This window comes from Camelina sativa, chromosome 6, assembly GCF_000633955.1.
Source record: "Camelina sativa cultivar DH55 chromosome 6, Cs, whole genome shotgun sequence".
NCBI classification, from domain to species: Eukaryota; Viridiplantae; Streptophyta; class Magnoliopsida; order Brassicales; family Brassicaceae; genus Camelina; species Camelina sativa.
Window position 1 is genome coordinate 23,949,814 of NC_025690.1, and position 23,926 is coordinate 23,973,739.

General features: G+C 36.8%; 8 protein-coding genes and 1 non-coding gene across 10 annotated transcripts; 2 read left to right on the forward strand and 7 right to left on the reverse strand.

Annotated features, from left to right (window-relative positions):
* On the reverse strand, positions 85 to 1,158 carry LOC104699423 (pentatricopeptide repeat-containing protein At1g10270-like). The gene has a single exon (XM_019246438.1). The coding sequence runs from the start codon at positions 1,156 to 1,158 to the stop codon at positions 85 to 87; it is 1,074 nt and encodes a 357-aa protein (XP_019101983.1).
* LOC109125278 (pentatricopeptide repeat-containing protein At3g60980, mitochondrial-like) lies at positions 2,052 to 3,206 on the reverse strand. Its single transcript, XM_019226813.1, has 2 exons — positions 3,000 to 3,206; positions 2,052 to 2,567 (listed from the first exon to the last, which is right to left on the reverse strand). The coding sequence occupies exons 1-2, from the start codon at positions 3,180 to 3,182 to the stop codon at positions 2,193 to 2,195; spliced, it is 558 nt and encodes a 185-aa protein (XP_019082358.1). The 5' UTR covers positions 3,183 to 3,206; the 3' UTR covers positions 2,052 to 2,192.
* LOC104793256 lies at positions 6,936 to 9,389 on the forward strand. Its single transcript, XM_010519579.2, is given in 2 exon segments — positions 6,936 to 8,926; positions 8,928 to 9,389. Coding segments are annotated over 2 exon segments (1,899 nt in total). The 5' UTR covers positions 6,936 to 7,357; the 3' UTR covers positions 9,258 to 9,389.
* LOC104699425 (F-box/LRR-repeat protein At2g43260) lies at positions 9,606 to 15,310 on the reverse strand. Its single transcript, XM_019246439.1, is given in 4 exon segments — positions 9,606 to 9,890; positions 9,893 to 10,244; positions 14,594 to 14,798; positions 14,896 to 15,310. Coding segments are annotated over 4 exon segments (1,257 nt in total).
* LOC104793257 lies at positions 10,560 to 12,229 on the reverse strand. The gene is made up of 4 exons (XM_010519581.1): positions 12,206 to 12,229; positions 11,913 to 12,063; positions 11,732 to 11,822; positions 10,560 to 11,200 (listed from the first exon to the last, which is right to left on the reverse strand). Exons 2-4 carry the CDS (start codon positions 12,029 to 12,031, stop codon positions 11,108 to 11,110), a joined length of 303 nt encoding a protein of 100 aa, XP_010517883.1. The 5' UTR covers positions 12,032 to 12,063; positions 12,206 to 12,229; the 3' UTR covers positions 10,560 to 11,107.
* On the reverse strand, positions 16,900 to 18,280 carry LOC104793259 (F-box/kelch-repeat protein At2g43270-like). Its single transcript, XM_019246537.1, has 2 exons — positions 17,830 to 18,280; positions 16,900 to 17,731 (listed from the first exon to the last, which is right to left on the reverse strand). Exons 1-2 carry the CDS (start codon positions 18,230 to 18,232, stop codon positions 16,965 to 16,967), a joined length of 1,170 nt encoding a protein of 389 aa, XP_019102082.1. The 5' UTR covers positions 18,233 to 18,280; the 3' UTR covers positions 16,900 to 16,964.
* LOC104793258 (protein FAR1-RELATED SEQUENCE 5) lies at positions 18,460 to 19,809 on the forward strand. Of its 2 annotated transcripts, XM_010519583.2 has the most exons (4): positions 18,460 to 18,562; positions 18,841 to 18,927; positions 18,991 to 19,259; positions 19,358 to 19,809. In XM_010519583.2, coding segments are annotated over exons 1-4 (573 nt in total). In that variant the 5' UTR covers positions 18,460 to 18,561; the 3' UTR covers positions 19,574 to 19,809. The 2 variants fall into 2 exon arrangements, with proteins under 2 accessions (XP_010517885.1, XP_010517884.1); XM_010519582.2 differs by having other exon boundaries at positions 18,841 to 19,259.
* On the reverse strand, positions 19,894 to 20,849 carry LOC104793261 (calmodulin-like protein 5). The gene has a single exon (XM_010519586.2). The coding sequence runs from the start codon at positions 20,728 to 20,730 to the stop codon at positions 20,074 to 20,076; it is 657 nt and encodes a 218-aa protein (XP_010517888.1). The 5' UTR covers positions 20,731 to 20,849; the 3' UTR covers positions 19,894 to 20,073.
* Positions 23,788 to 23,859, reverse strand: TRNAT-UGU. The gene has a single exon. It is a non-coding gene; the product is annotated as a tRNA-Thr (tRNA).

Below are 23,926 nucleotides of genomic sequence, written 5' to 3' on the forward strand. Positions count from 1 at the left end.
TAAATTCATAAAGCTTCGATTGGGTTTTCTTTTTTTGTTCTCGTTGACAGCCTCTTCTCTGGTCCAACTTGTTAGCAATCCTCTCTAATCAGCCTTATGAATAGCAACTTTTAGTACACTTGCATCAACCATCTTTTTCAACATCAGTTGAGCATCATCCACTCTCCCAACCTTAACGAATCCCTTGATCATTGATCTCAATATAGGAATCTCACTAGACAAGACCATATCTTTGCGTGAGCACATTTCCTCAAACAAACCCTCTGCCTCGGACATCATTCCACGCTCGCAAAACCTCTCTATAATGTTACTATAACCAGAAGCGCCAAAAGACGCACCCAACACGAAAGTCTCCATGGCCTTGGTAAAGTTGCCAAGCTTGAAACACTCATTCACCATTATATTAAAAGTCTCGGAATCGAAAGTCCTCCTCTTAGCACCTAACAAACCATCATAAGTAGTATTGTTTATCATCTCGTCAAACAATTCCCATGCCTCAGATTTTTTACCGTTGTCTAGCAAAATTTTCAACAGGGTATTTCCAGTCGTCGCAGACATGAATTTTTCTCCATCCTTGTTGTTGTAAATCTCCATGGCTTTCTCATCGTTTCCTTGTCTGAACCAATAATCCACAAATGTTGCATCCACTAGCGCTATGTCGTCGTAATCATAAAGCTCTTCCGACATTCTATTGAATAACTGATCAGCCTTGTCGTGGTTTCCTTGATCCAAGAAACCGCGAATCAGATAGCTGTATACAGTTGAATCGCACAACAGATGATCCGCCCCATCAACTATACCCACAGCGTCATGGACCCTCCCGGCGTTAACAAGACCTTTAGTCAGAATCCTGTACGTTTCGTGGTCTGGATCAAAACCTCTGTTGTTGGCGTGATGGAATAGTTGGAGTGCTTCTTCTACACGATTCTCTTCAAAATGAGCTTTGATGATGTGGTTGAAAGAGACCATGTTTGGAACAACGTTAGACTCGTTGAAGAAGTAGTGGAACAGAGCAATGGCTTCTTCATACCGTTTTGCACCGCACATGGCACCGATGATTCCGTTGCTGATGAAGACTGAGTCGTTGCTGCGATATCTATCCAACACAGCTAGACGCGAGATCTCAGCCGCTTTGTCCAGCTGACAAAGCTCGATCATTGAATTGACTCTGTAGCGTAGAGAAATCGGACGGTCATCGATGAAAAGTATGGATCTTCAGGAAGCTTCTGTGTGAGAGCCGATGGGAGTGACGATGGATCTTTTCCAAGTGGATACTTGACGGCGGCGGAGGTAGAAGCCGAGGACAAGAAACGAAACCCGTTAGCAACATCCTTTGGCAATTTGAGGCCGAGGAAGAGAATTCGACGGAGGGTCATCATGGATGGCGGCAGAGAGGAGCGATCGCCACAACCCAGAGAAGATGAACTAGGTTTTGGAAAGATGTGAAGACTCTAGCCCAATTAGGAGGTTTCAGTTTTTTTTTGTGTGTGGAGAAGCGAAGTCACGAGGGGCTCACGTGCTTCAACTGCCAAAATTAGTTATTACAGCAATTGTAACTTCTTCCTCTGCCATTGTGGGGGGTGAGTGTATACTTGTATAAAAGGAGAACATAGCTGAGACATTAAGTGTTAAGTCTTTGTCTGTAAGGGTTTGTGTAACCAGGTAATATCGGTCCAGAGGTAGTCAATGCATCATTAAATTCAAACGTCAACTGGGTCAACGTTTGTTAGTGTCTGTTTTTACTTTCTCTGTTTAAACACATCAGTGATGATCGAACAAACGTGACAGAGAGTTCCGCGGAACAGATCAAAGGTTCAAGCTTTTACATCAACAGATTGGTTATGAGAAAACGCAACCTAAAGAATTTCTGATAGAATTTTAGGCTATCTAACTAGTACACCATCAACAGCATTCTGACATGTTTAGACAAAATATACTGGGAAACAAAACAAACAAACACAAAGCAATGTAATATAGAAGCAAGCAAGCCAAGGCCAACCTCTCAAACCAAGGTTTATTGTTTTACACAACCAAAAGAAGGCAAGCTATAATAGAAAGATCGGCTATTGTTATTATGATTAGAGGAAACGCCACTAAAAGAATTCTGACAGAAGTTTAAGCTACAGTACACACAATTAACAGAATGAAAAAAATGAAAAAAAAAAAAAAAGAAGCATACACACACACACAAATTAGAGGCAAGCTAGCCAAGCAACACGACCTAGAAACGCATCAACCATCCTGTCTGAGGTTCGGAGAGCATCCACGGTTCTTCCTGCTTTTAAATATGCATCTATCATTGTTGTGTATATCGAAACATCAGGGTACGCCAATCTATCTAAACACAATTCTTCAAAGAATTGCTCTGCCTCCAACAACATGTCACGCTCGTAAAACCTAGTAATAATATTTCTATAACAACTAACTAGTGTGTATTTCAGCTTTGATGCTTTCACCTTGTTGAAAGTCTGGATTGCCTGGTCAAACTGACCCATCTTGAAGCACTCGTTGACCATGATATTTAGCGTATCTTGATTAAAATCGCGCAGTTCCTCGCTGTGCAAAACCTCATTNAATGAAAAAAATAAAAAAAAAAAAAAAAGAAGCATACACACACACACAAATTAGAGGCAAGCTAGCCAAGCAACACGACCTAGAAACGCATCAACCATCCTGTCTGAGGTTCGGAGAGCATCCACGGTTCTTCCTGCTTTTAAATATGCATCTATCATTGTTGTGTATATCGAAACATCAGGGTACGCCAATCTATCTAAACACAATTCTTCAAAGAATTGCTCTGCCTCCAACAACATGTCACGCTCGTAAAACCTAGTAATAATATTTCTATAACAACTAACTAGTGTGTATTTCAGCTTTGATGCTTTCACCTTGTTGAAAGTCTGGATTGCCTGGTCAAACTGACCCATCTTGAAGCACTCGTTGACCATGATATTTAGCGTATCTTGATTAAAATCGCGCAGTTCCTCGCTGTGCAAAACCTCATTAAACAAGGACCAAGCTTCGGTTTTTCTCCCATATTTGAGAAGAAGGTCCAAGAGTGTATTGACAGTAGTGGCTTCCCTGACTTTTACCAACTGTTTTACAATGTTGTAACACTTGATAGCTTCCTCCCCATTGCCTTGCTCGAACCAATACTCCATGAATGCGCTAGTCATATTCATAAGATCGCTGAATCCCTTAGGGTAAGCGTGATTTAAACCCTTGAGCGCCTCCAATTCCACATAAGCCTTTTAAACATCTCCTCGACGCAACAGTCCCAGAATCAGACACTTGGACACATTAGAGTTCAAAGTAAAGAAGAAGCCTTTCGGCTTTAACAGGCTAACGGCTTCCTCTAACCTCCCAGCGTCGACCAAGCCTTAGGCGATGAGGGATTGCGAACCGAAATTGGCAAGTGAGGAGTCGTAGAGGTTAAGAGCGTCGTCCAAACGGCCTTGTTCCAAGTGGTATTTGATGATGTGATTGAAGTAACCTCTTTCAGGTTTAATATTTGATTCGCGGAAGAAAAAATGGAACAGATCTAATGCATCTTTGTACCTCTTGGCCTCGCACATGGCGCCGATGATTGCTGTGCAGGTATGTGAGATGTTAAATTGATCGGTCGCTTCGTCATATACCCGATTAACTGATAATGTAGCCAGGCGGGTGTGCTTTCCCGCCGTGTCCAGGTCTGACAAGCTGCCGATCAGGAAATCAACTCTCGCGCGTAGAGCCAACGGTCGGCAGTCCAAATTGGATGTGGAGAAGAAGCGAGAATGAGAATAATTGTTGAAGCGACGGCCAACAAGGACAAGCTGGCGGCTGAGAAACATCTCGGCGGACGGGGACGGTGAAACCTTACCGAATTATTCTTCCGTCTGTTAACGACTGCCTGAGAGCATCATTATCTTGGAACACCCTACCCTAACTAGGATTTATCAGTTCGGTTGGGTTCAGTTTGGATGGGTCATGCCTCATCCGGCCCACTGAACGTGGACTCTTTCAGGCCCAGTCGGTGCACTGTGAAAAAAATCATCCCACAACAAAAAAATTAACAAAATAAATATTACAAGTTTTTGGCTTTTTTTTGGTCGAATGTTTCTTTCTTTCGCTTTGGACTTGTGTTTTGTTTATCTCTGACTAAATGTAACTTCGTTTAGTTCTTGTTTTTTTTGTTTTATATACTACTTACTTTAACGTACACACAACTGGTTTTGTTGTTGTTGTATGAAATAGTATCTAATTAATTAAGGACTTTGCAGATTGACTAAGCATTCGTTTTATGATCCGAGAACTTCATAAATAGTGCTGGAGTACTAAACTAGCATTCCATTTTAAGCTAATTTTTGTAGAATCTAAACGATTGGTCTGAATTTGAATACTTGGACCATGAAATAATTCACATGGCCCTTGAAATATGTTGACATATTCTACGGCATGATCTATATTTTCTATCCTTAAAACAAGATACATACCACACACAATATGCATGCACTTCCGTGTAGACTTGTAGTTGCTCACAAACATTATAAGACCAACTGAACAAATACACGAACAACTCTTCACACTTAATAGCTGATCCGTATAATGTTGTAATTGAAGTCTTCTTCTTATTTTTAATTTTTGTTATTGTAAAGGAAGATTCACCATTAGTCAACTAGTGTTCCAATCAGTTTTCAGTTCTATCACAAATTTATTTTTTTGGTTCAATCACAATATCTGTAGTCACGTTTATATAACCAAAGCAAAAGGTATTTAGAGTGGAATTCTGTATCCGAATGAATTTTTCGAAAACAAACCAAAACCAATCTAGTATATATGAATACCAAATAATTAATACATACAGATTTTAACAATATACATATGTGCTTATTTAGTACTNCCGTGTCCAGGTCTGACAAGCTGCCGATCAGGAAATCAACTCTCGCGCGTAGAGCCAACGGTCGGCAGTCCAAATTGGATGTGGAGAAGAAGCGAGAATGAGAATAATTGTTGAAGCGACGGCCAACAAGGACAAGCTGGCGGCTGAGAAACATCTCGGCGGACGGGGACGGTGAAACCTTACCGAATTATTCTTCCGTCTGTTAACGACTGCCTGAGAGCATCATTATCTTGGAACACCCTACCCTAACTAGGATTTATCAGTTCGGTTGGGTTCAGTTTGGATGGGTCATGCCTCATCCGGCCCACTGAACGTGGACTCTTTCAGGCCCAGTCGGTGCACTGTGAAAAAAATCATCCCACAACAAAAAAATTAACAAAATAAATATTACAAGTTTTTGGCTTTTTTTTGGTCGAATGTTTCTTTCTTTCGCTTTGGACTTGTGTTTTGTTTATCTCTGACTAAATGTAACTTCGTTTAGTTCTTGTTTTTTTTGTTTTATATACTACTTACTTTAACGTACACACAACTGGTTTTGTTGTTGTTGTATGAAATAGTATCTAATTAATTAAGGACTTTGCAGATTGACTAAGCATTCGTTTTATGATCCGAGAACTTCATAAATAGTGCTGGAGTACTAAACTAGCATTCCATTTTAAGCTAATTTTTGTAGAATCTAAACGATTGGTCTGAATTTGAATACTTGGACCATGAAATAATTCACATGGCCCTTGAAATATGTTGACATATTCTACGGCATGATCTATATTTTCTATCCTTAAAACAAGATACATACCACACACAATATGCATGCACTTCCGTGTAGACTTGTAGTTGCTCACAAACATTATAAGACCAACTGAACAAATACACGAACAACTCTTCACACTTAATAGCTGATCCGTATAATGTTGTAATTGAAGTCTTCTTCTTATTTTTAATTTTTGTTATTGTAAAGGAAGATTCACCATTAGTCAACTAGTGTTCCAATCAGTTTTCAGTTCTATCACAAATTTATTTTTTTGGTTCAATCACAATATCTGTAGTCACGTTTATATAACCAAAGCAAAAGGTATTTAGAGTGGAATTCTGTATCCGAATGAATTTTTCGAAAACAAACCAAAACCAATCTAGTATATATGAATACCAAATAATTAATACATACAGATTTTAACAATATACATATGTGCTTATTTAGTACTATATATGAATACCAAATAATACATACAGATTTTTAATCCATGTTGGTAAGCTGTATATACATATGTGTTTATTTAGTACTATATATGAATACCTTTGCTAGTTTTGACGAAAAAAAAAAAAACCTTTGGTAGTTTTATTCAAATAGAAAACTTGAACCAAACAAAATCAAAAATAGCCAAAACCGAATAAATTAAGAAATCAAAATAACCAATTTGAACCAAACCGGAATTTATTAACAGGAATCACAATTTAGTATTACGAAGAAAGAGCTAACGTGTGGTCTGGTTTCTGTGTGCGAGCGAATTTGTGATTCATCGACTTGAAAGGAGGAGACAGAGAGAAAGAGAATACGAGTCGCGAGAGAGAGTCTGAGTTTGTTTGGTTCGAACCATTGTCAAGGAAGATTCACCACTAGTCAACTAATGTTTCAATCAGTTTTCAATCCTGTCACTATTTTTTTTTTTGGTTAATCACAATATCTTTGGTCACAAATATATAACCAAAACAAAACGTATTTAGTATGAAATTTGTGTATCCGAATAAATTTTCAAAAATCGAACAAAAACCAATTTTAGTATATATGAATACCAAATAATACATACATATTTTAACTATATACATAACATATGTGTTTATGGATCCATGTTTTTTTAATATAAGATTTAATTACGCTGATTATGTGTATTGCTAGTTTTTTATCCAAAAAGAAAATTGAACGAAACAAAATTAAAAATTGTCAAAAACCGACTAAATTAAGAAATCAAAATAACCAGTTCGAACCAAACCGAAATTAACGAACCGGAATCACAATTTAGAAGAAAGAGCTGGTCTGGTCTCTGTGTGCGAGAACTTCATCGAGAGAGAAAGAGAACACGAGTCGCGCGAGAGAGGCTGAGTTTGTTGGGTTCGAATTTGATACTACCGAACCCTAATCTCAAAAAATCCCAGATACTTCTCCGTCATCATCCGCGTCAAGAATCAGTCTCCTCCTCCGTCTGCTTTGATTCTCCACGGTTGGTTTCTCGAGATTCTCTCTCTCTCTCCATCGGTCTTTGTTGATTCATCTTTGAGTACTTGTTTCGATCATCAATCAGTCTTACGATATCGCCTGCATGATTCAGTAGACCGAATTGCTTTATCTATGCGCAGCTCGATTGAATTCGATAGACGACTAAGGGTTTTCTCGGATTCGTTTGGTTTGCCGTGGAGGGCTCGGTTCAGAATTCGTTTTACTAGGCCTAAAAGTCTCTGTCTTTGTAGTCCAATTCGATAATGGTCGCATTTTTTTGTGTGAATAGTCTTCAAAACATATGGCCCTTTTCGATGTTTGAGAGCACTAGTGACCTGAAGGAATCAAAAGAGATTGTTCAGAGACTTTCATTGCCTGAGAGTACAAAGAACTTTGTGTTTGCTGTTAGAGTCCCTGAGCATGATTCCACTATTTACATACTTTCTTCTCAGAATTTATCAGAGAGATCCGCTAGTGATGCCGAGTTTCTTATACGAGAAATCCGTCCTGGTGCTGTGGTGGCTCAAGTGGACAAAACAGCTTTTGCGGAAGCTCAAGTTGAGGAGACTGTGTTATTAGGAGATGGCTCAAGTGATTCAGTCCCCACATCAGCTTTTAAAGTTCTTATACAGTGTTTTGTAGACAAGGTTAACAAAGAAAAGTATGAAAGCGTTGCAGGGATCTTGGTTTTGAGAGAGATTTTTGGGACAAGTTTTAATGGTCATTTGTTGGCTGCCAAGAGGGTTGCTGGGGAGGTTGGTTCATCTTTTATGGTTCTGGAATCTCCTTTTGTCAAACTCGCTGCCGGGGAAGCTTCCTCTGGAGAAACTGAGACCGGAGGCAAGATGCAGAGTCTAGCTAATAGTCTCATACCACAACATTTTGGCTCTGCTGTATTTTCAAGCTCTCGAAGGTTTTCTATAGGAAATGAGGTACAAGCACAGATGCTAAAGTTGGTATCTTTACAGCTCAATAAAGAACTTAGCCCATCAAGCTGTGTTGCAAGTGGAGTTTCCAATGAGATACAGTCCTATAGTCATGAGGTTCCACCATTTGCTCAATCTATTTACCCCTTGCTTGTTGACCTTCATGATATATTCAGCGATCTCCCATCTATTGGGAAAGCTCTAACAAATGCCCGAAAGATGTTGTCTGATGTAAATAGAGGGGAATCTATGAATACAAAGGTTATCTCTGAAGTCTACCTTTTCCAGATTGCAGTTGAAGGTCTAAGAATTGCTTTGAACAATGCTGGGCGACTACCAATCAAGAACATGAGAAGTTCAGGCCGAGCCGAAGTTCAGTTTTCACAGCTCTCTTCTGAAGACAAATCTTACGCACTTATGGCAGATCTTCTTCGTAGCCAGGCTAAAAAGTTTAAGAACATAGTAGCAGTAGTAGATGCAAGTAGCCTTGCAGGTCTTAGGAAACACTGGAAAACTCGTGTTCCGCAAGAAGTCAAAGATATGTCTGAGCATATGGTGCAAGATTTTGATAGCGACGGGAAGACTAATGATTCAAAGTTAAAACGACTGATATCTGATAAACCGGTGGTAGCAGTTGGTGCCGGTGCGACTGCTATCTGGGGTGCTTCATCACTATCCAAGGCCATCTCTGCTTCTCCTTTCTTCAAGATTGTAACTTTTAAAGTACCGGCTTCATTGAACCTATTCTTAACGCACACCCACAAGGCAGTGACATTTGCATTTACCAAAGTGGCAGCTCCATCAAAAGTAATGGCCCCTGGTTTTGCTAGTTCTGGAGCCAAATCAACATCTTTAGTAAAAGCATCTATATCCGCCGAGAAGATCAGAGCAGTAACACATAGCATCATAGCTNATAGCGTCTGTGGAAAAGACAAGCTTATCTGCCATGAGAACTGCATTCTATGAGATTATGCGGAAAAGACGAGCAAAACCCATAGGTACCTTACCATTGGCGACATTTGGAGCCAGCCTTGCAACTTGTGCGGGATTGTTCGCTTATGGAGATGGGATCGAATGTGCAGCTGTGTCTCTTCCTTCAGCTCCTTCGATTGCAAACTTGGGTAGAGGAATTCAAAACTTACATGAGGCGTCTCTGGAAGTGAGAATGAGAGAAGGTAACAGGATACAGAATGCAATCGAGTCCCTTAGACAAAGACTGAAAGTCAAGTTTCAATGAAGAAGAGGGAATCTTTTTTGATACTTTCACTAAATGTTTCTTTTACCTTACTGTATATATATTCTCTGCCATTTAAGCAGTACAAGTGTTTTGCATATATTCTATCAGAAATACGTGCGATTAAACTACAAATTAGAGACATGATTGAGAGACAAAAATTTAACTCGTATCTGATGATCACGAACAAGGAGAAAGAAGGAGATTATTGTTGGTTTTTCAAGTTTCTAATTAACACAAATCGTTTTTAAATGTTAAACTACAGAGGAAGAGAAACGACTAATGAGTTGGTTAGCAAAATAAGTATCATTAAGATCTCGAAGTAAATGGAACCAAATAACAATGTTGACATTAGATAAATAACTCCCAGAGAGGCAAGCAAATATAACCAACTACTACTAAAGATGTAAACAAAATATCTAGAATCCAAACATTCTTTTTCAAAACTTTGGATATCCAAGAACCTGGCGTCGAAAACAAACGGCATCTAGACATTCTCATTTCTAAATCCGAGTTTCTCCGAGCAGGAAGTGGATGGCTTGGTTTTAACGGAAGTGGGACCAAATTTTCCATGTAAGGAGACATAACACAAGTGTTTAAGGAGAGACAACGAATAACATCAGTCCTCGGATAATAACATCTTGTCTTCTATTCTTATTGTCATAGAAGACAAGATTCCCTTGCTTAGAAACTGCCACGGGGGTGAACCACCTTTTCTGCCTTCGCCAGGAAACAACTCTACTAGGATCCAAACTTATGGAGTAACTCTTACTCCATCTTTCTTTATCTCTATCCATGCCCCATATCTCTAGTATCCATTCAGGCCTAACTCTGGTTATAGCAAGGACTAGACGGTCTTCAAGGTTCACTATCTGAGTGTCCAGCGTGATTGACGTAGCCGGAACTGGAACTTTACGGTACTCTTCCTTGTGAAGATCCAAGGCTAGTACTTTGTAAACCCTCTGAATGTGTAACCAGTAGATAGACCCACTGGGATTTCACTTTATTTATTTATTTGATCTCTAATGTCGTTGACTCGTTGACATGGGTAAAGTAAACTCAGTTTGGTTTATTCAGTTATGTCGGTTCTGAGTTGCCCCAGACCTCTTTCTCTCTACCAACATAATCAAATAGTAGTTGCGTTTACTATTTCATAAACATAGCTGACCAATTATTAAACACAGCGATGTAGTCAATTGAAATTTGCAAAACAGTAGTTGGGATTCTTCTTCACATTTTTTTTTCTTTCATAAACGCATTTTTATTGCTTAATAAACGATAAACATGATAAAGGTCCCATGGCGAGTAAGTAATGCCAATACATTCTCTCTACTCTAGTGGTAGTGGATGAAAGTATTGTTAATGTAATAAACGGGGTCAATTACAATGTAAATCAATTTTATTTCTGTCAAATATTATTTTTTAATTAAAGAACCACACCTCGGTTCTAAATTATTTAACTATAATTTAATTTCTATCTTATGAGAATATGAGCCCTAAACCGACGTGTAAGATATGAGTACTTCCTTATTGAATACTTCCTTCTTGAATACTTCCGAGTAAAGCATCCAGATTCCAGACCAGCCACAAATCATATCTCCTTTTTGTTTTCTCCAAGTCTGTTGTGTATTCGAAAAATAATTAAAGCTTGTAATAACATTTACCCTTTTTCAAGTCTTTTTGTATTTGAAATTGAATTTAGTATAAAAATGAACAAATAATTGATCAGTTAAAAATCAAGCAATGTTGTGCTAGCCTTTACCCAATTGGACCGTCTGCGAGCCGACTCTTTTTAAAACTCTCAAGCACGGAAACCTCGTATTTTGTTACTGCTTCCTCAGACATGATGCTTTTTATCCGAGAATGTAAATACATTTTCCCGCAGTGACCACCTGGACAGAACAAGTCCCAATTGTCCAGATCATGTGTTTTGGGCTCGATGTGTTCTACAGAAATGAATACAGAGCATTTTAGCTCACGAAAAAAAAAAAAAAAATCCCAACTCCGAAGATGAAATGTGTTGTTGTTAACTTTAACGCACTTCAAACAAACATAGTGACCGCATCCAAGGTTTTGACAATCACTAACAGCATCATTACCGGCGATTACTCATACAAATACTCTTAATAAAAAAATAATAAAAAAATGAGAGAGAAAAAAAAAGTAGGAGTAACGATTCTACCTAGAGCAATTTGAGAATCGATATTCATAAGAAATGAGACAAATGTCACTTATTTAGTGGATCACATATTAAAAAATAAATGAAAAAAGAAAATCTGTAATAAAAATAATTCTTTTTATTTTTTTGAGTAACGTTCTTCCTTCCTCCCACTAATGATGGTCTAAGAACCCCGCAAAGACGGCATTTGGTCTAGAAATGTATAAAAGAATTAGAGACTTGGTATAAAATCAGAATCTAATATAGTTTTTTTTTTGGTGACAATTCTTGAAAATGACCAAGAGAATAAGAAACATACCATAGCCGAATCTGACGCAGGATTGGTGAGAAAGTAAAAGGTCGATGAGCCAGTAACAGGATCGCAAGCTTTCTCAACTTTTTTTTCATCCCTAACCAAATTCAAAGTTCATAATCACTAACATTAGAACAAAGTAAGAATGGAAAAAATTAGAATTATTAAGAAAAGTAGATACATATACCATTTAAAGAACAAAAGTAAAAAAGTAGCTTGATCCTCAGTAATGCTTAGGCGAGAAGCAATCTTTTTGATTGTGGCATAAACCTCATTGATACCCTTTACTCTCTCAACTCTCTCCATGATTCTTTCCAAAGTTTGTTTAAGTGTTAAACCTTAAAAAACAGAGAAATAATCAGATGATAGTCATTAAACAACCGAAGGAAATAAAACGAAAGCAAACCCAAAATTGAGGAACGAAAGCAATCTCATGCGGAAAATTGAAGAGGACACACTAGGAAGAAATAAGAAGCATACCAAGAGTAATTAGAAAGAACAAGAACGTCGACTTCAATACGAAAATCACAATGACAAATGACTCGATCTTTATAAGCACCTTCGGAATCCGCGTGAAGGTAAAAAGTAAGCAGAAACCATCTTGTTGACAACTAATGATGGGGATGTGTAAAAAAAAAAAAAAGAGGTGAAGCAACAAACAAACTCATCTTTATTGCTAGAAGAGGATAGTCTTACATTGATGGTTGGATAACTTCTGATTTTCAAAATTACTTTGATAAGTAAAAAGGAAAAATGCCAACTAATTACTGACTATTGATAATGCACTTAGTTTAGCTGTACCTAACTACAAAGTTTAACCAACGCGTCAAAATAATAACTTACTATTATCGAATCGTATAAACATGGTCTTAGTATGAGTTATTATTTCAATTGCTTTGTTCGATGATTATTAAATTACCACATCATGAGATCTTTATAAAAATTCTAGTATGAAGAAACCATCTTGCTGACAAATAATGATGGGGATGTGTAAAAACAAACTCCTCTTTATTGCTAGAAGAGGATAGTCTTACATTGATGGTTAGATAACTTCTGATTTTCAAAATTACTCTGATAAGTAAAAAGGAAAAATGCCAACTAATTGCTTATGACTGTTAGTGATGCATTTAGCTGTAACTAACTACAAAGAACGCGTCAAAAATATTAGTGTTTCCATTATACTAGATAAAGTGTTCATGCCATGCTCTGTTTAGTTGCTAAGTTTGCTTTTGCACATTTCTCGTAACGGCATGCACTTAGCTAAATTATCATTCATACAAGCAGGTTTTCTTATATTTCAATTTTTCTAATTATGTATAACGTGTAGAGTTGTTTCTCTATGTTCACCGTGTATAACGTGTAATAATTGTTGCACTTAGTTCATATTTTTAATTTTCTATGTGTATATATATATATATATTGTGTCTAATGTAAAAATAATTTATATTACTCTTCCGACTTGTTTATTTGTAAGTGTTTTGAACAAATTTAACACTCCTATGTGTCTTCAAGCTTTTTTGTACCAGAAACAAAATAGAAAAATGAATTGTTTTATTTGTATGAGTTCCAATGTAATTCATTCTGTTATTTGGGTTTCTGAATTGATTAGGTTTCCATGCAAGTACATTACAAAGTGTATCCAAACCTAATGTCTCATCAGGGAAGTAGAACTATCTCTGCATGTGTATTGAACTATTGATAAAAGAAAACACGATATGAATAAATGGATCTCTCTCTTTCATTTGTTTTTACTATTTAAACCTGAATTAATCTGACCTGGTCGTTGATGAGTGCATCCAAAAGTCATAGCTATCATACAATAAAAAGGATACAATCCGCTCAATAAACTGTTGAATATTCGAAAACAACAAAATACGTTCCAATTCAAAAAACCGAAAAGACTTATTAAGTTTCAAATAATAATAATATTCCAAAACGCAGTGGCGAAGACCATTAGAGAGTCAAACTATATAATTAACACTACAACTATTGAATTACTCCGAAGAGAAAGATATTTTCAACCAAAAGCTCCCACTCACACCTAGCTAGACAACAAGACTCTAATAAGTGAACAAGAGAGACGTTTAATTAGCCAATAACATGCTAACCATAATTCAATAATACAGTATTACATATAATTTAGCTAGGGCCAATGGCCCCTAGTCAAGATTAGTAAACAGATAGAAAGTTTTGAAGCTTCACAAGTTACATGGAGGGGGCATGCATGCAAATGGACATGAATCCACTTATTTCAATTTGAATGATATAAAACAAATATAACCAACCGCAACTAGTGTGGCAAACACAACCCCAAGTTTAATCTTCGTTGATATCTCGAGCTCCGGTTGCTTAGCTTCGAAAAACAATCCGCAAGTAGATAGTACAGTAGATGTCATCATTTTGTAATCCTTCGCATGATGTCTTGATGTCGAAGGAAGTGGTACCAAATTCTCGATGTAAGGAGATATAACAGAAATATCTGAGGAGAGACAACAAATCTCATCTGTCTCTAGATTATATTTGAACAATCTCTTGCGATTGTCATAGAAGACAAGATTCCCTAACTTAGAAATTGTGACCACCGTGAACCAACTAGACTTCTGTGGGTGGTAAATAATGATACTTGCTGACGTTATGGAGTGGGTCTTACTCCATATTTCTTTTTCTACATCCATTAAGCTCAGTATCTCTAGCTCCCATTCTGGCCAACCCATGGTTTGGGCCATGGCTAGGCGGTCCTCAAGGTTCAGCAGCTGGATTGCATCATGGCGCCGCGGAACTGAAACCGAAACATTGCGGAACTCTAGTGTGTGAAGATTCAGGGCTAGTAATTTGAAACACCAGAAAGTGTTTAACCAGTAGATTGACCCATTTATACACACTGACTTCCTTCCCTCATCGACCTTGTGAGGAGGTGGATTCAGTTTCCTCCATTCACCAGTTTCAAGATCAAGAATCTCGCATTCTTCAACATGACCAAAACACATCCTCACCACTTTGTAGCGATCCGTAACTTTGTCTCTACCGAATCCCATAGCCCAGTTTCCCGAAAAAAAAGTGAGATATGGTGTGCCTGCAAAACAATTTTGAACTTTTCAGACAATTCTAATCCATATCTGACTTAAGACTCTTTTATAATAAACCATATAACAGATTACATTGTATCTGACGTCTAAGATTAACGTCGGACACGGGATGATCTGGGGTACAAGGGAATCGCTGGAGTTGTCTGGTCGTTGGGTTCAAAACGTTGATCCAACCTGGTTCCGGGATGCATACCAAACCCTCAAATGTTATCAAGGGTCGTGTGGCATCATCATCGCAGTGTAGATAGACCATCTCGATCTCTTCATCCCCTTCGAATCCAGACTCGGTTCGGTCATCTCTGACAGCTAGGATTTTCACCTTCGCCTGAAAATCCACACGCCTCTCCATGAACCTCCTCGACTCGAGGATTGATCTCCATTGCTTTGAGATTGTTTTTAATTTGAGGATTGATTTGCATGGCAGTCGTAGGAATATTTCTTCCAACAGATCGACAACTAGGTAGTCCATCGGATTTAGGTTCCTCTCTTCTTCCCTCATAATCTTTTCCATTCCATTTGTCTGTTTCTTATATGGTTCTTGAAAGGGGGATTAAAAGCGCAGAGATTAACTTCCTTTTCCTTCTTATTTTTTAAAATTTTCTATTAGATTTTTGTTACTTTTTTGGGCTTGTTTATAAGATAGATATAAAAGTTCATCATTATCTTTTTTTTTTAAACTTATTCCAACTTTTCTCTTCTCAAAGTAATTGTAGTTATACAGAGAAACAAAAATAATTCCAAAAATTTGTCTATGGGTTGAAAACTTAATTATAATCATTTAGAACTAAAAACAATATCTTTGGTTTTCACTTTAATTTTCGTAAGATTTCATATTTTCATTTGCCTTTTCAATTCCTTTATAATAGTAATATTTACATGGTGCTTTTTTAATAAATAAAATACTCTCAAGTTCCAACGTGTAGGTAACGTTATTAAAAAGTGTTTTGTACAAATATTTGGCATCATAATCTCTTACCCAAGTAAACAAAAATATTGGCTTCTTTTATTTTAATTGTTTGTTGCTATTTTTTTTATATAGTGTTCTTATTATACTAGTTAGATTTTTAGGGTAATCGGTAAATAACTTGATCTGCAATTACCGATTACTAAAATTTATCTTTGGAATTACACTTCAATTTACCCTTTCCCATGAAAGCATCCCTATAGAATAGCTGACTGTTTAACGTTACGTTAGTGTGTCTTTGGAGGCTTTGTTTCCTCTTTCTTGTGGTTTTGGCAAGGACTTCCAAGCTAAAGATGTTTGTTTTATTGGATGCTCTTGGTTAGATGTTGCTTTGGTAGAACATGAGAGTTCACCCTTATCCTATAGTCTCAATTTGAGCATTGTTGTTGTTAATAGCTTTCGCTTTTGCTCGCATACGATGTTAGTGGAGGCTTTGGTTTATTAGGCTTTTTTGTAGTTTTGTTGTATCCTCTCTTCGGGAGTAGAGGTTAAACTCTTTTCTCTATCATATGATACGTTTGCCCAAAAAATAAATAAAGCATATTAGAAAACATTTATAAAAAAAAAAAAAAAAGAAGATCAATCAATAAAATAGTATCCAGCGTTAAAAAAAAAAAGATCAATAAAATAGCAATGAATTTGGAAGTAAACAAAAGATGGTCCGACCGTTTTGTCGTGTGCATACTACTATAAGATGCGTTTAGTGACCAAATTATGATTTATGCCGTGAAGGAATTAGCTAATAAAAAAAGCTAACAAATCTTGTAAATCTTTAAACCTAGCGGTTAGTCATTTCAGGCAAAACAATAACCAAATGGTTGTTTATCGCATGGGTAGGTTTACTATACTAAACTGTTCTTTCCTATACGCTGTTGCATACACTTCGTTTTCTCACTAACTGTTGAGCCGATGGCATATTGGGCCTATTGGCATCTACCGGATAACCTTTGAAAGAACAAAGTGAAATAGCAATCGACGCAGGAGTAAAGTGAATATTAACTTTCTAGAAAAATGTCCGAGCTACGTTAATGTAAAATGTTAATCCGTAAATCTTGATGATATCATGACCAGTTTTTTTGCCCCCTAGTCAAAATCTGTAAACAGAGATAAATTTTGACGCTTCGTACTTGCTTTGCAAGTTACACATGCGAGGAGGCAGAGAGGACTCCATTTACTACTTCAATTTGAATTATCTAAAATAGTAATAACCAACTACAACTAAAGTGGTAAACAAAAACCGAAAGTTGATCCTCCCGAGCTCTGGTTGCTTCGAAAACAATCCGCAAGTAGATGTCCAATCCTCCGGATTAGGTCCTGATCCTGGAAGTGGTACCAAATTCTCGACGTAAGGAGATATAACCGAAATATTTGAGGAGAGACAGCAAATCTCATCTTTCGCTGGATGATATTTGAACAACCTCTTGTGATTGTCATAAAAGACAAGATTCCCAAACTTAGAAACTGTGACCAGCGTGAACCAACATTGGTGGTTGTTAATAATGATACTGGCTAACTTTATGGAGTGAGTCTTACTCCATATATCTCCTTGTGAATCTATCATGCTGAGTATTTCTAGTTCCCATTCTGGCGCCTTTTTGGTTTTGGCTATGGCTAGACGGCCCTCAAGGTTCACCATGTGGATTTCCCAATTGAACCACATACCTGGAACCGACACATTGCGGAACTCTAGTGTGTGTAGATCCAAGGCTAGTAATTTGAAACACCAGAAAGTGTATAACCAGTAGATTGACCCATTCACACACACTGACTTCCTTCCCACGTCAACCCTGTGATGAGGTGGATTAAGTTTCCTCCATTCACCAGTTTCAAGATCAAGAACCTCACATTCTTCAACAGGGAAAAAACACATCCTCACCACTTTGTAGCAATCCGTAACTTTGTCTCTACCGAATCCCATAGCCCAGTTTCCCGAAAAGAAAGTGAGGAATGGTGTGTCTGCAATTTTTTTTGTTTTGAACTTTTCAGACAACTCTCTAATCCATATTTGATGACTTAAGTAAGACTCTTATATACAGAGCATATAAACAGATTACCTCTTAGCTGACGTTCAAGAATAAAGGAAGGCACGGGATGATCTGGGGTACAAGGGAATCGCCGGAGTTGTCTGGTCGATGGGTTCAAAACATTGATCCAACCTGGTTCTGGGATGCAGAACAAACCCTCAAATGTCAGGGACGGTCGTGTGGCATCATCATCGCAGTAGTTTAAATAAACCATATCGATTTCTTCGTCACTTTCGAGTCCCGACTCGTTCCGGTCTCCGACAGCCAGGATTTTCCGGCGGTTGTTGTTCTGAACATTCATACGCCTCTCCACGAACAACTTCGATTCCAGAATTGATCTCCATTGTTTTGAAACAGTTTTGAATTTGAGTACTGATTTCAAAGGCAATCCAAGAAATATTTCTTCAAGTAGCTCGGGAACTATGTAAATCATCGTCGGATTAGGTTCTGCAAATTGCAAAACTAAACTCGAGAGTCCTGTTTTGTCTTTTATTTATTTATTTATTTATAAATACAGTATGGAAAAAAAAAAAAAACTAAATCACAAGTTCACAACTCTATGAAACTATTTAATAATATCAGACGACAAAAAAAATCCAAAAAAAAAAAAACTTTAAAATTTTACCAGAAACAACCCGAAATATTTTATTATTACTATTTAGCCCAGTCAAAATCTAAAAGAATAATTTAGGTCACCTCTCTATCTCTCTCTTGTGCTCTCTCGTGCAGTCGAAGATCCTTCTCTGATCGTCAGTCAAATCCAGTAAGCTAAATTTCCCCAGCTAATTCAATCTTACTCTTCAATTTCCTAAATTCCTAATGAACAATTTCTTCAATTAAAGTTTTCGTCCTTGGATCTTTAGTTTTCTTGATTGATTCAGCTAACATTAGCGATTTGTCGGATTCTTTCAATTGGTTTTCGTCTTTCATGTTTCAAAGTTTTCAAATTTTCGTCTTGCATGTTTCAAATTGAGCTTTCAAGTGAAGTGGCTTACATAAATTTTCAAGCTTTATGTAATTCTCGCTTACTATTTTTGGCAGTGGAAGATGAGGAGGATCCAGCAGCAACGAAGAACAGCAGCAACAACACAGATGATGATGATGATTTTGACATAGAGCCTCGTGAAGGTATTGAATTTGAATCCGAGGATGCTGCTAAGATGTTCTATGATGATTACTCTAGACGTATAGGTTTTGTGATGCGTATAATGTCTTGCCGGAGATCCGAGAAGGATGGAAAGATTCTTGCCCGGAGATTTGGTTGTAACAAAGAAGGTCATTGTGTTAGTATCCGTGGTAAGTTTGGATCAGTTAGGAAACCAAGACCAAGCACTAGAGAAGGTTGCAAGGCCATGATTCATGTTAAGTATGACCGTTCTGGTAAATGGGTCATTACCAAATTTGTCAAAGAGCATAACCATCCACTCGTTGTTTCACCTCGCGAGGCTCGCCAAACTCTGGTCAGTATACAACTTAACTTCATTCCTTATGCAATGTAACACGAAGTTTTTTTAGCACAAAGTGTATGAGACCATTTTGGTAAAATATGTTGTTGTAGGACGAAAAGGATAAGAGAATTCAAGAACTGACGATAGAGCTGCGAAACAAGAAGCGCTTATGTGCAGCATACAGGGAACAGCTAGATGCGTTTGCAAGAATTGTAGAAGAGCATAGTGATCAGATAGCCAAGAAAGTTGAGAAAGTAGTAAACAATTTGAAAGAATTCGAACCTATAGACCGTGAGCTATTGCGAAGTTCACAAGATGCCGTCTAAGCCAACTTGCATGTATGCTTGCGGGTGTATATTCTTCCAATCGGTAAAGCTTTCTCTACTGTGGTTGAATCTTCAATGGTTTTAGTGAAATCTAGATGTGGTTGAATCTTATTTGTTTATGTAATGTAATGTGAGAAACTGTGTAACACATACTAGAGTAGAAGAGAGAACATTAAGGTTTACATACAAAAATCAGGTTTCGGGAGTGAGGACATGAATTTAACTCTTGCCTTATAGATTGGTACAAGTGTGGTTGGTTCTGCAATATACTATATTGATAAGGAAACAGTTAACGATCTATTTAAGAACACTAAACCAGATGAATGTGAAGGTGAATCTTACATAAGCCCATAGAAACCCTAAAAACAAAGATACACCAACAATGTTTTGATTCGTCATCAGAAAAAAAAAAACTATTTACAGAGGAGAAACAAGAAAACAAACCAATCAATCGAATAAAACACTCTTTTCTTCTGTCAAATAAAACCCTAATTTAAAGATCAATTACTGCTGCTAAAGCCACCACCTTTCATCATCTGAAGAAACTCCTTGTAATTGACTCTACCATCACCATCTGCATCAACTTGCATAATCATCTTCTTACAACCATCTAGGGTTTTCCCTTGCTTGAGTCCTAAGGAAGCCATCACAGATTTCAACTCTTCCACAGTGATAAAACCATCTCCGTCTTGGTCAAACACGTTAAACGCGTCTTTCATATCCTCTTCCTCTGTTTCTCCATCTTTCTGATGCTCGTCCACGATCGAGCTGTACAACGACTCGAACTCGTCTTTGTCAACGCATCCATCACCGTTTGCGTCAATCTTATGAATCATTTGAGTCAGATCTTTGTCTGGTATGTAGATACCTAGATTCTCAAGTGAGTCGTTGAGCTCTTCCTTTGTGATTCGACCGTCGCCGTTCTTGTCGAACATCTGGAAAACCCGTTTGAGCTCGGACGGATCTATCCTTTTCGTCGGCACAGATGACGAAGAAGAAGAGGAAGGAGAAGGTAACATCGTTGATGGAGACGGTGGTGAGTTCTTGTGGAGTGTTTTGTCGAACCAAGAGAGAGGGAAGAGAGTTCGTAGCTTCTTTGGTACTAAAGACAGAAGAAAAGAGTTTAGTATATTGTAGAGAACAAATATTCTCACCATAACTGTTGAATCAAAACCCTCTTTTATGAAGAAAAAAAAAACAGAGAGAAGATCTGAGAAACAGAGATACAGAGCTTGTTTGGTAATAGAGAGAAACTTGGAACTTGTTGTTGGTTTTTATAGAAAGATAGAGAGAGAGAGAGAGAGAGAGAGAGAGATTCATTTGATATAAAGTTATAAAATAATATATCTTCGGGAATTTAATTTTCTTTTTTCACGCCTAAAATACAACCGTTGAATCTTTTTTTGTTTAACATAAACGTTACTCCTTTACTTTCACCTTTCACTTCTCACTTTTCTTTGTTTGAAGTAAAAAGTGGAAAAGAATGAGCAAGTGCGAAATTAATCTGAAGATGACTTTTCAAACATTTACATTTTTGTAATAAATGTGTGATGAAAACTCTAATAAGAGACTCATAATACTAGTCTTCCTATATTCAAAGTAGTCTCGGTTAAATATTAAGATACATGATCACAAAATCAAATCTTACAATACACGGCACTAATAATATATAACGATTACACACACATATTTACAATTTACATCTTATGTGTGTTATAAAATGGGCAAAGAGATTAAGCTAGTAAGGAGAAAAAAAAAAAAAACACTCAATAGGTCTTTTAATAAAGAAAGTAAAAGAAAACGCGTGAAGAAGGTAGAGAGAGAGAGGTGTAGTTAAACATAAACATCGTTTTTCTCTGATAAATTAAAAACGAAGTAATGTCAAAAACGCGTTGTTATAATTGTTGATGTTTGGTTCCTGTCCCCATTTGTTGTAGTTTATTTTATTTATTTCTGACTGTGCACCTGCCGGTCAGGTCTTCTTCGCACTTTAAGACTTTATGTAACATCTTTATTTTATTATCGTATACGTAAAAACCATTTGAGTCTTTTAAAGGAAAAACCTACCAAATGACTTCATTCAACTGATTGTTTTCTTCGATAACCGCGTAAATATGGACCGAGATCCGACTAACTCGTACGTTTTTACCTTTGTTAGTGTAGGTAGGATTGAGATATTTGAGACGTACGTACTCTTTCTAGAATCAGTAAAAACAAGTGTTGTTACTTGTTAATGATATAACTCAACAGTCTCAACGGGTCTAAAGAGTAAAGAATTAAAAGGAAGACAAAATGGGGGACCAAAAAACGCGCCAAGAATGACGCCCGTTGGAATTATGACCGTTGGATCTCACCTCCACTTTCTGAGTTTTAATTTGTCGCTCTTCTATTGGCGGTTTACTTCTTCCATTGTGGACCCATCTGGTTCAACAGCTTACAATCTTCATTTTTATTATTCATATTTGCACTTAAATAGGATGTATATTAGTATTAACTAATAAAGTTTAGTTAGAAGACAAAAATGTTCGTTGGAAAGTAAACCAAAGAAGAACTAGTCATTGGCGTTGGGATAAAATAATCTATATATACGCTAAAAAGTGTTGATAAATTTTTCCACCAAAACGGTCTATGACCTAATATCTAGAAGACTAGAACTCGAGTGTATGTATAAGTATAACTAAATCAATAATCGGCTTCACTTACGGTACAATTAAACAGTAATCCACTTCCTTAACTAACGACTCAAAACTCTTTGGATCTTGCATAAAGTTTCATGTATATCGTCCATATAAGTATAACATCATATCTTTCTAATCATTGCATACTGATTGTAAATTAAGCTGAGCCTTTAGATGATTTTTTTTTTTTCTAAAACAGTAGACAGGAAATTAAGAATTAGTAGAGCATAAACTTAATATTCAGTTTCGGTATTTACTAGATTAATGCATGGTCCATGGATATATTTTATAACATGTATAAATAAATTATGAATAATATATTATATATAAAAATAAACTAATGAATGAATAATCAATCATATATTTTGAGATTCTCACGCGGGGGTGTGGTGTAACGGGATCCAAGGACATTTGACTTGTGAGGAGTGTTTATGGACTTCATATGGTTGTTGTCTTCCAGCTCACCCAAGCCAGCTCCACTTATATGATTGATCATACTTATAGTTGTCATTATATATTGTTATTAACTGTATTCTTTGGTTCAAATATTCTTTGTATATGTCCTTAAGAGAGGAATTATAAAGTTTTTCTACCTTTTAATTGACATTATGTTTTTTAATTTTTTTTTGTATGTCTTTTGTTATTATAGGTTGCAATGATTCTAGTTAGTGGCCAATCTCACATTCTCACTCCTAATTCCCAAACTGTTTATCATCCCACGTAATTTCATAAGGTTAGGTACCCGTACCACTTTAACATTTGTTTTCGTTGCAAGATAATGTATATTGTGGATTATTATACTTACACTTTGTTGTTTTTATCCGGATTATACACTTTTTCCAAAGTGGACCATCCATTACAGTAAAGATGACGAAACAATTGCTTCAAAGGTGGAAAGTCAACTGCTTTATGAACATCAGCATAGTTTATCGGAATGCTTCAGTTTCAGTGGCTTAATATATTCGAAGGGCCATGACATGATATTCAACAGATACAATTTGGAGCATCTCTATGGTTTGAGAATACAGAATTTAAAACATTTACCACTAAAAGACGCAAAACCTTTGTAACATTGTCGTATAAAATCTTAATAAGTAATCTATGGGTGAAAGAAAAAGAAAAAGAAAAATCCTTAATTATTCACTGCAACAAAAAAACATCTCCAAACTGTCACACGCGGTTTCTCTTTATAACACAACGCCTACTTGTCTAGTAATGTCAACGAGAAACATTTTGGGTAAGCAAACAATGTGTAGTAATTAATTAGTTATTGACCTCTCTTATTAACACATTCGAGTTGCACAATCAGGCACATATTCCGGAAGAGAGAAGACATACGCTTGATCTTATGAATAATTGACTTTACAAAAACCAAATTGTTTGTATATCTTTTCTGGACAAGATTAATTTATATACATCGCTTGCAAGCTCAAAGGTCCATCCGTAGAACCAGTCAATAGTTAACCATCGTATGATATGATCATTCTTTACAATTAATTTACACACAAATAAAATTAGTAAGGTGTTGAAAAAAAGTGCCCACACGCAGGATCGAACTACGGACCTTCAGTTTACAAGACTGACGCTCTACCACTGAGCTATACGGGCTATTGCTTTGCATTTTCTCATTACAATATATAATATATATATATAACTCTAATCCTCGTTTAATAGG